This window comes from Homarus americanus, unplaced genomic scaffold, assembly GCF_018991925.1.
Source record: "Homarus americanus isolate GMGI-L3 unplaced genomic scaffold, GMGI_Hamer_2.0 scaffold30768, whole genome shotgun sequence".
NCBI lineage: Eukaryota > Metazoa > Arthropoda > Malacostraca > Decapoda > Nephropidae > Homarus > Homarus americanus.
Genome location: NW_024746690.1, coordinates 485,290 through 500,794, shown reverse-complemented (window position 1 = coordinate 500,794; position 15,505 = coordinate 485,290). Strand labels below are relative to the sequence as shown.

At 35.8% G+C, this 15,505-nt stretch overlaps 1 protein-coding gene across 3 annotated transcripts in view; it reads left to right on the top strand.

Annotated features, from left to right (window-relative positions):
* LOC121879405 (carboxypeptidase D-like) overlaps nucleotides 1-15,505 on the top strand; it is a 56,792-nt gene that overhangs the window by 27,371 nt on the left and 13,916 nt on the right. For all 3 annotated transcript variants that reach the window (XM_042386032.1, XM_042386034.1, XM_042386033.1), the window contains 6 exons: nucleotides 859-1,018; nucleotides 1,622-1,727; nucleotides 2,281-2,406; nucleotides 4,570-4,678; nucleotides 12,737-12,873; nucleotides 13,483-13,667. In XM_042386032.1, coding sequence (XP_042241966.1) covers nucleotides 859-1,018; nucleotides 1,622-1,727; nucleotides 2,281-2,406; nucleotides 4,570-4,678; nucleotides 12,737-12,873; nucleotides 13,483-13,667 — 823 coding nt within the window. The remainder of the gene's footprint in view (nucleotides 1-858; nucleotides 1,019-1,621; nucleotides 1,728-2,280; nucleotides 2,407-4,569; nucleotides 4,679-12,736; nucleotides 12,874-13,482; nucleotides 13,668-15,505) is intronic.

Here is a 15,505-nt window from a genome sequence, read left to right as displayed (position 1 = left end):
TACACTCCGTCACCTTCTGTCACCCTGCTACAGCCTGAGCATAGCACTTCTTAACAACTCCCTCTATTCTATCAACGACTTTCCCAGTATTAGTGAGGATTTCTTCCCAACTTGGTCTAGTTTGGCAACCAACAAGGATCCAGCTTCATCTATTTTAGTCTTAGGTTTCTCATTCCCTTATGATCTGCAATTGCTTTGTTTAATTTGATTATGCAGTCAGAACAATACCAGCAACAGCCTTCATGCTTCCGCGTTCTGTAATGCCCTAAACGCCGATGCTGTCAGACCCCCACAATCTGCCCTAAAAGTCATCCCCATGCAGTAATTGCATGTTAGCAAGCCCTGGGGTTTTAACCCCTGGTTCCCCAGGTCTTCCTTTTACGTACTTACACTTGTGGGACATGCAGTTGTCAATACTGAAGAAAGGAGGGTAGCTGGGAGAGGAGGGTTGGATGTTCAGACTCAGTAAGAATTTTCTTAGCTTTAAGCCAGTTTATGGTGTGATATAATTCTAACTGTTGGCTTAATAATAATAATAATTATTATTATCATTATTATTATTACTATGATAATTACTTTATGCCTTTATATATATATACATGGTTGTTGGTGTGGCTATGGGTTTTGATGTGTGTCTGTGAATGGGAGAGTGGGGGGGGGGGGGTAAAAGGGTAAGTGAATATATTTATTCCCATTCTCCCCTCTTAATTTTTTTTTATTCTTTGACTTTCCTCATTAAGATGGCGTTTGTTATTTTGCCAAATTATCTCGAGTCACAAAAGCTCCGATGCAGAATTTACACTTTTAGCTGACCAGAAATCTGATGCCGTAAGTTATTAATGGCATTTTTATCACCAGGCATGTGTGGTTACAGCAAAATCAGCGAACTTAACAGTGAAGTTGGAGGTTCATTTTCTCCCGAAATCAGCAACGACATTGCTGCAGCAACGGTGAACATGGTCAGTCAGGTCAAACCTCACGCCATACTGTCTCTCGAGTCTGGTGGAATCTTTATGAGGTAAGTCAGTCCCCAAGTCTCTCTTCTACTCTTTTTGTTGCTTCCTTTGCTTGTCTATGTCTACCATATTTTCAGTGGAGGAGCGAATAAAAAAGAAGAGATGTGTTGGGTGAATGATTGAACAAGTGATTGGCATTGAGTGAGTGACTGAACAAACATGGGGTTCATTTGTAAGTTATTGAACAATTATTTTGAGTGAATGACTTGAATAAAATAGATGTTCGATTTGTGAGAGAATGGGTGAGCCAGAGAGATGTTGAATTGTGAATAAATGAATGAATGTGCTGTTGAATTAATGTGTGAATAAGTATAGCATGAGTGAGTGAGTGAGATTTAATGAAGACATACTTTGAATGACTGAATAAACAAGAAAGCCCTTAAGGGAGTGAGTGATTTAACAAAAAAGGACTTGAGTGCATGTGTGGGTGAATGAAGAGGAGATACTGTGCCTCACCAAAAGAATAATAAAGAATCTTTTTAAAGCATTTCTATTTCAGATTCTCACATTTGTCATTTCTAAATACAGTACGTACAGTATTTCATTTGGTTTTATCCGGAATTATAATTAAAACAAGTTCAATTTTTGTGGTCAATCTTCCATAGGTTTCCACATGATGATCCGTCAGTTAGCCCTCCTGTTACTCCAGATGAAGGTGTCTTCCAATTTTTGACAGAAGCATATGCGAGGGCACATCCAACTATGTTAGAGGTAATATTTCTACTACAGAATATGATTACATTATTGTTTTGTTATTATTCTTTTATAACCTACACACCTCTTGCTCCATTATAGTGACTGTACCAGCATGTCACCCTAGCTGACCTCCTCCTAGTCATTATCCACCAGACCAAAAGGGCTTGGGGATGCAGTCATGATGCCGTATACCAATTTGTCTGTCCGTGGCGATATATGCATAAGGATTTTCTTTAACGGCATTAGTTACAGTTGCTACTCATTATAACATTCTTCCTCCCTCTCCTTTCGGTATCATTTTGTTTCTTGTTTTTCATATAAGTTACTTTATTATTACAAACTGTGTGTCATCTTTTGTCTCCACTATACTTCTTGTTATAATACTGTACTGTGGCATAGATATTCAGAAAATGTGATCTATAGATTATTGAATATATCTTAATATCTGAGATTGTATAAATGTGGATATGGGATGGAGGATTTTTACAGTATGCTATATGTATGTCTTGAGAATTGTGGCAAGAAATTTTGTTCTCGTAGTAACTATTAATGAATTTGTTTTCCCCAGAGTGAAAGCCCATGCCTGGTCCTGAGCAAGCAAACTCCATCAGGCATCCTCCATGGACAGGCTATAGGGGTGTACAAGAATTCGTTATTGGAATACACATATAGTAATTTAAAAGACATATTAATGGTAAGCTTCAATAGTTTTAAGACTATATGTTAACTTTTTTACATTGCAGTTAAAGATTATTATGAAAGCATTTTCAACTGTACCTCTGATCAGAGCAGCTGTGTGGCTTGTTTATATTGGTCAAGAGAATTACCGACAGGATGTGAGACTCGTATTTTTGGCTGTAATGTTTTGTGTTGCCACGATCTGCCACCAGGGTGTAGCACCAACGCTATTGTTTTGGCATCATCTAATCATTGCAAATGGCTGACTGGCAGCTGAACTTTCTGTTAACATTTCTTTAATCTTTCTAGGGATATTTTTCATTTAGATGATAAACAAATGTTTCTTAAAGGTAATACAGTCCTTAAATAATGTAAAACTTGTATCTGGTGTGGGTTACGTATGCTGGGGAAGGAGGTACAGTGAGATGTTGTGAGCTTCCCTCTGCCGTTAAGCCAATGTAAGCCATTATTTGCGTCTTCGGCAAATTTGCCGTAAGTTTGTGATAATAGAGTGTGATAATTTGGCTTGTTTTTCAGTATTTTATTATTAGTAATATTATTAGTAAAACTTTTTGTGCTTAGTGGACTACTGTTTGTCCCAGACTCCCTAGCTAGGTACCTCCGACAGCGGTGCTCGGCCTCCCATCCGTAATACAGGCTCATTAGAAGTAGGGTAAGTTGTGATACATTTAAAAAATGCATCTTCTATGCCAGCAAATACGGTAATTTGTAATATGACTTAAAGTTAAATGATAAGGTTATATCAGAAGGTTATTTACTCAAGATGCATTTTTGTGAGAGCTTTCAGCAGACCAGCTCACAACAGGGGTCACAATATCACACTGTTTAATATTTGATATGAAGATACCTTCCTAACAATATTATTTGGTACCTTTGAATGTTATATGATGACTCAAATGATTTATGAATAAACCAGGGTATATGCAGATACACAATGTTGTACAATACAATATTAATTATTAAGTAATGATAAATGAACTACATTAGTATTTATTAAGTGATGATAAATGCACTACAATAGTATACACGACTGTACTCTACTAATTGTTGAACACAGACGTTGTGGTAAGCCAATCAGCTGTTTGCTCTTTGTAAACAAATGACTCTGGTGTTCAGTGAGATTCATTTTTAGGAAAGATGATTCTCTTAGGATAATTTATCAACCTGGCACCAAATGAATCTAAATTATTGTACATGTATTTGAGAATTATGTTGAAAATGCATAAAGAAGTGTTAAAGAAATCTTTGGGGTTGGGAGCCACCCACCTGTGTTAACCCCCTCTCCCACCTCTGTCAGCTGCTCCCAGATAAACACATACAATATATTCCTACACTTATTTGTTCTTATTTTTATCTTTACAGTACTGTACAGTACTGTATACAGTTTTCTCTTTATTCATAAGACAATTTCTGTGGTTACTAACACATAACACTTTACAGTAAATAACAATCATCTCGGTGAAAACAGTTGTTGACAATTAGAATCAAGTCTGATTTTCAACCCAGAGAATTCTGTTTCATATTTTATTTTTGTTGATGTAATATTCTTTTAATAACCTTATTATACACTTAAAGACCTTAGTTGTTGAAGTGCAGTAATAACATAACAACAACCACTTTTCTTTAAACAGTTCAGATAAGCAGTGTTAACTCTACCCCCCCCTCCCTCCCTCCCTCCATATATTCGCCTTTTTTTCAGATTTTGCATTTTTCGGACTAGGATCTGCCCCAATTAGTCCGATTTATCGAGGTTCTACTGTAAATGAATTTGATGATGACAAGGCATATTCTCCTGCTTGTATAAAGAATTTTGTCCCTGGTTTCTATCTGATATATAAAGCTTTTGTAAGTGTGCACTGGGTCTTAAAAGCATATCAGAGTTTCCTGTCTTTCATATTCATATTGCACATCCACTTCACCATTCTCCTTTCAACTAACTCAAGCCTGCATCTGTCATCCTCTTTAACTGCCCATGTTTCACTGCCATACAACATGTGTCATCCTCTTTAACTGCCCATGTTTCACTGCCATACAACATATGTCATCCTCTTTAACTGCCCATGTTTCACTGCCATACAACATCGTACTTTGCAAACTAGCCACATACATTCTTCCATATTTATGCATTGATTATAATCTTTGACATTTATTGTTCCAGATTGCTGCACATGTAAGCTGTTGCAACTACCCTGCTGAAAGAGAGTTAAACACCTTCTGGAGACAAAATAAAGATTCCCTCCTGTCTTTCATACATGCTGCTCATCAAGGTAACTTAACAGGGCCAACCCAAACAGACAATGAAGAGAGTCACTCTATTAGCATCCCCCTTACATTTATTCATAACAGGCCTTCATCTATAGAAAATAAAAGTAAGGTAGACAGTGATACTCAAGACATTCTTCAGGGAGGTGAAGACAAAGGAGGGAAAGAGTCTATATCTATACCTCTCTCATTTTTGATTGGCAAAAATTCTCCAAAGAAAAGTGATAATGGTTCCAAAACTGACCATGGTTCTGAGAGTAGTAGTAGTAGTAGTAGTAGTAGTAGTAGTAGTAGTAGTGGTGGTGGTGGTGGTGAGGGTAGTAGTAGTGATAGTGGTGGTGGTGGTGGTAGTGGCAGTAGTAGTAGTGGAAGTCACCAAGGTAATTAACACTTTATGCCCAGACACCCAATGAGGAGAGTCATTTTATAAGTATTCCCCTCACATGTATTACTGCTGGGCACTCCTCTGTAGGAAATAGAAATAAGGTAGAGAGTGAAAATGGCAATAATAAGACAACTGAAAACAGAGTTAAGTGAGCCCATACCGATACCTCCATTTATAACTCGCAGTAAGTCCCGGAGAAGAACAGTATTGTCAGCACTGAAGACATGGGAAGCAATGACTTAACATTGCACAGCCAGACCTTTCTGAAGAGAACCACTCTATTAGTATCCCCATCACATAAATACCAACTAGACATTCATCTATAGGAAATGAAAATGAGATGTACAATGATAAGACAGGCAGTAATCCAGGTACTGTATTGAAAATACAGGTGAGAGGAAATCCAAACCCATCCCCTTCCCATTTATAACTGGTAGTGACTCCTCAGAATAGTATTTTCTCAATAACTGAAATGTTTGAAACAGTATTATAAGTGTTGGAATCATAGGCATATATAAACTGTGTTCTTTAATTTTTGACAAAACATTTTACCTTTTAAAGAAAATAATACACTTGAAAGTAAGAACAATAACAGCGGTGTAGAAAATGATATACTAAGTGAAAGTTGTAATGGCATCTGTTCTTTCTTTACTCCTCGACCGTTTTCACCTTGTAGTAGCTCTTCAAACAAAGTACTGTATCATGTACAAGTAATACTCTGTTTCTGATAAATTTTTCTTAATAAACTTTAAAATGAGAACAAGAATGTAGATCAATAACAGGCAACCATTCTTCATACTTTGCTGAAGACTTGACAAATGAATGGAACAAAAGTTTGACATTATCCATGAACATATATCTAAACAGTGTAGAATATAGTATGCTGGTTTGAGACATGTACTGTATTAAGTTTATTGTACGTATGACCAAAAAGAGTCAGTGAGTCGCTAATCCACATAGAACCTTTGGTCTCTAATCTCAGTGTTATTTATTGACATCACTCCCTGACTTTACTTTTGATAAAAGCACACAGTAGGTATTATCGCTGGATGATTTAGTAGGCTATGTATTTATTTATTTATTGTTCATACAGTATGTAATTAGATGAGTTAGTAAGTTACCCGGTAATTACTTATGTATTTATAGATTGTTTCTACTTAAGTTTCCTTGAATTATGGGAAGAATGTACTCAGTAGATTTGACAATAAGTTATGCACCTCATTCACCCAGTAATACACACCATCTAAGAATAAATATTCTTTTACTTATCTTTTCAGTATTTTGCAGATTTAGTGAAAAGTAACTTCTAAGAATTTTATCCACATATTTTTGTTTTGTTTTTTCATATCAGTAGTGGAGCTTAGAAAGGTATACTAATAACTTGTATACTTCAGATATAACCTTAGGATTCCAGACAACAATTAATAAGTAAGCATCATATTGTCCTGTGATGGTGTACAGTACAGTATTATATTAAAGTGTACAGTAATGGTAAGACCTAGGTGAGTGGGATGCAGGTAAATTTATTTCCTTTACTAAAACAAACACAGTACAGTATTCAGGATAAAGTATAGTAACAGTCATAATTTGTATAGGTCAGTATTAATTTTGACAGCACCGTCATTCCATCAACACAGCATTAAGGTTGTTGGCATCACCCTAACTTCAAGTCTTACCATAACAATTTCTGTCACAAATTTTCCCAAACTGCCTCATGCACAGAGCCAGGCCATCTCTTACTGACAAACCGTTGGCAACCATTGATATATGGTAAGTAATGTGTGTTCTCGGGTGAAATACTGTAGTCATCTGTGTGGTGTATGGGCACTTTGCCTCTTTGTTTCAGTACAGAAAATATCATCGAAACAACTAAAAATAATAAATTTACAAGAATATTTATAGCGCTGTACAGTTGCAGGGATATCTCATTGCTTTCCAAGTTCCATAGAGATTTCCAGTTAGTATTTTAATGGGCTACACTCAATAGTGGCATCATAATAATGGACAGATCCAGGGGGGTCCTGGAGGTCTGAACACCACCCCCTTCCATCAGAAAATTTCCAATACTTTTTTAATGCAGTACGGTATTGTACTCAATCATTTTTGTACAGTAAAAAGTAATTACTATTGACCTCAGAATATCTCCTAATATCAAGTGACCTCAAAATGCTTGCTGTGCTCTTGGACCCCCCTTATTTTTTTATATTCCTGTATCTGCCCCAATAATGCAGGAGGGCATATGGGAGAGCACATGAATTTTCTGTTGAAATTTTCATTCCTTAAAATCTTTACATGTCGGAACTTATATACAGTGTATCCTGGATTAGCAGAATGTTGTACTTCCGCACCTCAGAGTGGTATTTCTCAAGTCTGTAACTCAGATCAAGACAAATTGTCATGCTTCAAATATTTTCACTAGGTAAGGGGAGTCTCGTTTGATAGATTTGACAATGGAATTTGTCTGATCTCTCAATGGGCTCTACATTTGTTAAGAAAGATAATTTGCTAAAATTATTTGTTAAGAATAGCAACATAATACATTGAGCCATTTGGACAGTAAGTACAGTACTGCCTGTTATGTGATTTTAATGTTTGTTATCTTAAGTTTTGCTTTGGTGTTGGTCTTAGGAATACCTTCATACTGTCTTCTATATCTTGTATGATCTCTACATTTTAATGCAAGGCTTCATTATAATTTACTCAGTAACAAAACCAATCTCTCCTTTGGTGTTCTTGTGGTATTTGTATCTCATTTTACTGAAAGCTTTAAACTTATATCTTATGCCATCTGTCAGTGCCTAACATGGTGTAATGGTATTGCTTAGTACAGTATAGGAATACTTGGATGAAAATATTCTTTTCAGTATTTCGCGAGGTGCTTGGTTTCAATATTTTAAGCATTTAACTATAGCGTTTTCACTAACATCATTCAATATTGCTTCAAACGTAATACTCAAGCCAATATCAGTGCTTAATATGATATAATGGTACAGTACTGGTCATGATAAAAATTCTCCATTGGGTAATATCTTGTATAGTGTTCATATCATTGCACATAATATTATCCTTTAGTAATGTATTGGCCAGTACACTTTCTTTAGTATCCTGTTATTATTATTTGTTTTTGGCCGTGAAGTCTGTATGTTGCTGCTCTCCTTTTGTTGTTGAAGTATATAAAGTTTTGTAAGTTTCTTTGTTGTTTATTTAGAAATGAAGATTTTTTTTATTATTATTATTGTATATTAATACATTTTAGACTTAAAGTACCCTGTACTTTCTTTTGTTACTAAATTCAATAAATAATTAGATTATTGTCATTACTACTGCTTCCTTGCTTTTTAATCATGTTCTCTTTTTTATTGGTGAATTAAAATGTAATGTTTAGGGAATTTAGCTTAGCTTAGAATAAACAATTCTGCAATTCTTTTATCAGGTTTGATTTCAGAAACCTATTATTGAAGGAGATTGGTTTTGTCACTGGAGTTATGTTATTATATAGATATTTTTGTGGTAAGGTGAATGTTGAGAACATAGAAAATTTTTTTGTTACTAACATTTGTAAGTTTAATAATACAAAAGGACAATTATTCCATAGAGTGTTTTGACACACACTGTACTTTATGGTAAGTGTGCACTTTCAAGAGTGAAGTTATTCCTGAGACCACATTTTTTATAAAGAGAAGTTGATGGTATACCTTTACTTCTTTGTTTTTTAGCAACAAAGCTGAACATTTAATTACAAATTTATATATAACCTTAGAATTTAAATTATGTGTTGGGTGTTGTGTGGGTGTGCATCATGCAGCAAGGCGGTGAAGCCTTATTAACTGTCAGACGTTGAAATGATCAACAAAGGTTGACCCATCCAGTATCATGTCCCTGTCCTAACATTCATGGCATGTGTTACACATTTATATTTCATTCTGTCACAGCTGATCTTCAGAATTTCCATACAACTCTTTTTGTATTGTTGTCTTATTTTTATTTTAAATGCCTCAAATGTCAGGTTTATTAAGTACCATTCACCCGTACATGTTTTAATTTCTAGATGAGGCAACACAATTTTTTTTTTTTTTTTTTTAAATACAGTAAATCCATCCAACCTATGTTTGAAGCTATCCAGCGTATTCGAGTTAATGATATAGCGAACATCGTTGGACCCTATCTCTCGATATATCCCGATTCTACTGTACAGTACAGTATTTTCTTTTGTAGTTTAATGCTGTACAGACCATAAATTCTCTTTTACCCCTGGATGCAATGAATTTCAAAATGAACACTACCTCTCTTGTCATCTCGATATGGCTTGTAAGTGTAATTATAGTGCCATTAATCTTATCCTTGTTTTTCAAAATATTCAAAACATAGTATAAAGGATTCCACTCCAAATAGAGCAAATTCCACTTTTAAAAGTTAAAAAATTAAATTTTTTCTTCACAAAGTATATTTATTGTCAGGAGTGAAGTTTGTCTTTGTAATAAATTTTGTTATTCATGCGAACAGCAATAAAAATTACGTAAACTCCTGTCATGACCCTGACACTGACTATGAAGACTTCCGAAACAACCAGAGCAGCAGTAATTACTTTCCACCTCTTAGTCGTGTTTCCTTCACGACCATACTACCGTCTGTCCTCTATGAACAATGTTCATACTCTTCACTTACTTGGCCTTGGGAATTGTAAGATTGTTAGGCTGGTAGGAGTGTCTTAAGTCCATGGTAATTCTGTGGATAAGGTTTAATGAAGACATTGGTGCCACTGCTGACAAACCAACGTGATGGAGGCTGGAGGTGTATATACAAAATATTAGTTTATGTTTGAATCATCTCCTTAGCCAAGAAGTGACTGAAGATCTATCAAAAGAAACTATAGATTTAATATTTTCCATTTCTTTGATTTTTCAGTTTTAAATGAACCAAAATAAGTCTTGAAAACTGCCTAGCAGTTAAAGATACACAATTATGTTGTCAACTTGTTGAAATCTCATTTTGACTATTTTGTTTCATTTTATGCCACTGTAATCATACGGGTTGGGTATCCATTATACAAAATTCTCGAGTTTGATATTTCTCTTAAGTATTAATTGTGTGTGCATACCATCATAAAATTAAGATGTTATTTTGACTACAAGGTGCGTATTGTGTTGGAAAAAGTGGAGTTTGGGGGTCAGCCCAGTCTCTATTTCAATTAATCCCATATGTTGTGTTATTTCGTTTACGCGTTTCTCTTTTAACGCGGTTTAACTCGGGTTCAATTGACCGTGTAAATGGAGACCCAACTGTAATTATAAAAATGTATTTAAATATGAGTTCCTTAGAATAATAATTTAACAAGTCCCCAATGTTCTCAAGATATGCTATTAGTGGACTGTACTTGTTAACATTTGAATTGTGTTCTTTGATTTATAGCAAATTTAACCATTTTAGGATTACACAGAAAAGGAAGTTACATTATGACAAGTAACAGGAATAGTGTCACTGGTAGCTCCACATATTCCCATATAAGGCCAGCAGGGCTACCAATATGAAACCATATGCAAGTGCTTTGTATGGAATTTTTTTTGCGAGTGTCATATTGTTTGACACCAAAGGAGTAAAAGTAATTTTTGATCTGACTGTACATACAGTAAATCCTCAATAACTCAGCAAGTATGGGGCTCTGGCCTTGCCGAGTTATCCTAAATTCTGAATTATCGAGGCACCCACTCCCTCTCCTCCAAAAAATAAATAATAATAATAATTATCGACCAATATCTGTGTACATAGAATTACTAAATGTAAAAAAGGTAACACTTACCAGCACTGGAGGTAAAGAATGGTGCATCATGGTAGGTGACACAAGTATGGTAGTTGACACAGAGGCATGGTAGGTGACCAGATATGCTAAGATTTTCCCCACATTATTTTATATATCTTGGCATTTCCTGAGTTACTGTACAGTATACTGTGATACATTCCGAGACCATATCCTTGCCGAGTTATCAAATGCCTGGTTATCGAGGGTTTACTGTATATATGTTAACAATTAGGGAAGAGGTATGTACTGTATATTGTGAGAAGGAAAAAAAAGTTGCAAATTTTTTTACAACTATTAAAGTACATACATGCTTGATCATTACAATAAGTGATTGATTGTACACATAGTAAGTTAGTTGTATCTTCTAATATAGTGTAAATATTTTTTGAACCAGTTAGGTTTTCATGAAAATCCAATTCATAAGTACAGCTATTACAAAAGGAAAGCAGGTGATTCTTCCCAGTTTCTCAACACTTTTTTTCATCATATGTATTATAACATTGCTTATGAGAAAAATATGCTGCTTAACAAAGGATCTGTGCTCCTAAAAAAGTGCTCATTGGGAGAATTCTTGTACACTGGAACCCATTTTATCATAGGATCCCATGTTAAAAGACGAGATGTGCTCCAGCCCAAAAAATTTTGACTCTACAGTTGGTCTCTGGTATGGTATGATCACACAAATACCTCTACAAATAACAATATATCACATGTGATGGTGGGAACATTATGAAGTACAGTAAAACCCTCCTTATCTGGACTAATTGGGGGGAATCCAGTTCCTGTTAGGCGATTTTTCCGGATAAAGTGATTTCCGGAGGGGTTTATTTAATCCGGGAAAAGTCTGGATTAACCGAGAAAAATCAAGATTGCCGTCTGGCGCACATGAACGCCAGCCCCAGCCACTTTCTTTACAAGCCATTCGTGCTGCTACAGCCCACTTGTGTGCATCACCTAACTCCTGTGGACTAATTCCCATAGCTTCTAAAGGCAAGACAACTTCAAAAGGAAGTCAGAAGAGGGCCAGGAAGAAGTTTAGCTTGAAGGACAAGCTAGCAGTTCTGGAAAATCATGAGAAAGGTTTGTGTGCAAAAGTTTTGATGGAGAAATACCACTTGAAAAAATCAGCCTTCTACGATCTTATTCAGAAAAAAAATAAAGTGAAGAAAGTCTTGCAGGAAAATGAAGCTGCTATTGGTTATCAAAAAGTGCTTTGTGTGCAAAATGCCTCATTTGGTGATTTGAACCAGGCAGTGTACAAGTGGTACAGCCAACAGCATGCTGAAGGTGTTTATTTGCCACCACGTGGGTAGACCGGACTATTTCATGTTAATTTGGACTCGATCTGGATTGACAGTTATTAGTCCAGAGTGGTTTGCCAGTCTGGATGAAGCAGAAATCTGGATTAAAAGAGTCCAGTTTAAGGGGGTTTTACTGTAGTGGCTGCAGTGACAAGAACCTTAACACAAAGCATATATTATACTGTACTTACCCAAAATATAGTTGTATTTATCTTTACAAAAATCATAATATTTATTGGTGAGGAAGCAGCGCCTCATGGATGAGCATATACCAAGCTTGCAGTACAGTGTGAGGGTGATGTCAGCTCATGGGATGTTTAAATAAAAATCGGCAATAGAAGTAAAAAGATTGGAAAGGCAGAAATTAAGGGTAGAGGCAACAAAAGACAGAAAATGGGGATGGTAATTAGTAAATAATTGAGCATGTGCACCAAATTACTAAATAGGCTGTGATGTGGTTGTGTCCAACTAATAAAACCATCAGTGGGAGAAAAAATACAGCCATGGTGGGTGCTGTAAACCTCTAGAACTATCTGCTATTATAAAACCTAAGAGTTAACAGCAAAACTTTGATTAATAGGTGTGGCAGGACAGGTGACAGATGAACAGGGCCATCCATTGTCCTCGGCCAAAGTTCAAGTGGATGGGAAGGTGGTGGAGCTGAGTGACCAGGCCACCTTCAGGAAGCTTCTCCCCACGGGCTCTCACACACTCGAGGTGCTAATACCCTTCTTTACTACTGTACTGTGTTAGATTTTGAAGTTAAAGTATGTTAGAGATTTGCATTGAGTAAGACTTTGGTAGAGATATTATATTTAAATTCTGTATTGTACTATATTAAAAAAAATCAAGTCTTGGTTTCTCTAAAGAGTTAAGTATACACAAAAATATATGAATTGCTGCTGCATAGCTTTACAATATGAAGACAGGACTGGGGTTTGTTGTTGTTTTTCACTTTGGAAAATGCTGAGAATTATAGTGACTTAGTGTTTGACGAGGACTTGGCTTGAAACCTTTTTGCTCTGAGTATTAGGACTTGAGATAATGTGTACAGGTACTGTAATTATATACGAAACACAAATACAGCAGAGAATGTTTTCTGGCATATACTGAGCTACAAAGAGTGGCAGAAGTTGTCTTTAATGACTTCATTAACCGTTGAGCTCTTGAATTGTCAGTACAGGGTATACAGAATAATTATATTAACTCATCAGTATGTTATATTCATTGGTACTAGAAGATGATGTAATGATAGTGTTTATCTGAATCTATTGTATTCATAAAAAAATACTTAAATATTATTGTATCGTACTTCTATATTTTTAGGTAACGTCCAGTGATACTGAAAACAAAACTATGGACTTTGTGATTGAAGCTCATAAAGAGATGCCAGCCAGTGTTACACTAGATTCAGTGAAGGACTCCGTTTTAATGTACCATTCGTACTACGGAACAGAGGACAACATTCGCAAACTCATTTCTAACTTCTCAAGGATATCTAAATTGTACAGGTATGTGTATACAGTATATCAAATTGCCATATTTTACGGCATATAAGATGTGCTTTTTGTCTGAAAAAAGAAAGAAAAGCCTATGTCATTTTTGTGAAGTTGCTGTCTCCTGTAGGCGAATGAATTCCCTAGGTGCTGTATCCAGTAGCCTTAATTCTACCTAACCCAACTCCAGAATTAAAAATAAGTTATTGCTTACTTAAACACATTATTATCATTTTTAATTAATTAAAAAAATAATAATTAGATATAAAAGCTGGATTTATAACTACTGTACTGAAGATGATAACTTGAAACGATTGACATCCGTACGGCAGACACCCAATTCTTCAGAGGTAGCTAAGTAGAAACCATTACTGAACTCTTACAAGCATTACAATCTATTAATGTCATACCTGCAACATTTATTTTTAAATCTACAAATGCCTGATACAAATGAAGAGTTACAGGTAACTGTCAAGGTATTTGTTAAAGGTTGTTAGATCTTCACACCAGTTATGATTAACTCTGCATTTATCTCTCAACTATAAATGATTGTACCGAAGGAAAAATAAAAACGAGTGTAAAACAAAAATTTTTTAACAATAATAAATTAAGAATAGTGGTAGCATATTAAGGAGACCATACAAAATATGAATTATGGCTGGTAGAGGTGGGGCCTGGTGTCACTTGGCGACTCGGGCCAACTGGACTTCATGTACACAGGGTTACACTGGAGGCTGCACCCATCATCGAGGGTGTGAGCACTATGTTGTGAAGTTGCTGTAATGGGCTATTGGCTCTCACAAATCCTAGCGAGGTAACACGCTATACCAGCTAGCTAGGTCGCTAGCGGCAGGCCGCACAGGTCACCACACTGCAGCACCTCCGCCACTCCATGTCTATAAAGCTGAAGGATTGAACACGTCCTTAGTTTCGCACTAACTAAACTGTTTACTTGTAACACCAATTAAGTATGCCACTTCTTTGTTAAACACTATATATACAGATATATTAATTATTTATCGTACTTACAGAGTAGACGAGTGCCAGTGGCGAGGCAGGTCCCGGCTAAGTGATGCGACCTGCCTCTCACAACAGCTCGCGTAAAATGAATCTTTAGTTTCGAAACATGAGAGTTTTGAACTCAACCAAGATGTGAAATAAAACAGGGTAATTCATTCACAGTAACTTTCTTTTCACATTTACATCTTTTAACATCGCTGGTGACATTGTAGCCAAGTTAGACACCTCTCTCAAAGCCGGAAAAAATCCCTCATCCCTGGAATTTTCGGGGTTATGGAAAAATTTTCTCGGAAGCTCTAGAAATTGGACATTATATCATCTCTCGAACCCAGAAAAATATCCCCCATCCCCGGAATTTTCCAGGTACCGGAAAATTTTTCTCAATTTCCAGAAAATGTGCAACTTGGAAAATCTTTATCAAAGCTGTAATTTTCCGGAAAATTCCGGCTTTGGGAACAATTTTCTAAGAAAATTTCAATTCCGGCTATTGGAGTTGTAACTTATGTATTGGTATTCTTTTCATTTATTCCTCACATTTACTGGTACTGTTTATATTATTTTTTGAAAACTAAGGCTACAGGAGGAAAATGCTGTACACGCAAAAGTTTTTTCCTCGATAATCCCTATTAAAATGAGGGGTGCATCTTATATGGTCGTGCGTCTTACTGTATATGCCGTAAAATATGGAGTATTGGGTATACTTTACAAGTTAAATGGAGAATTGAGATTTTAAGTTGAAATAAACAAATTATCAAGTTTCAGCCATATATGACAATTTACAGTGTTTAGAGTGTCCATGAGCTTTTAAGTTTGCTTGTTTGGAAAAGTAGTGT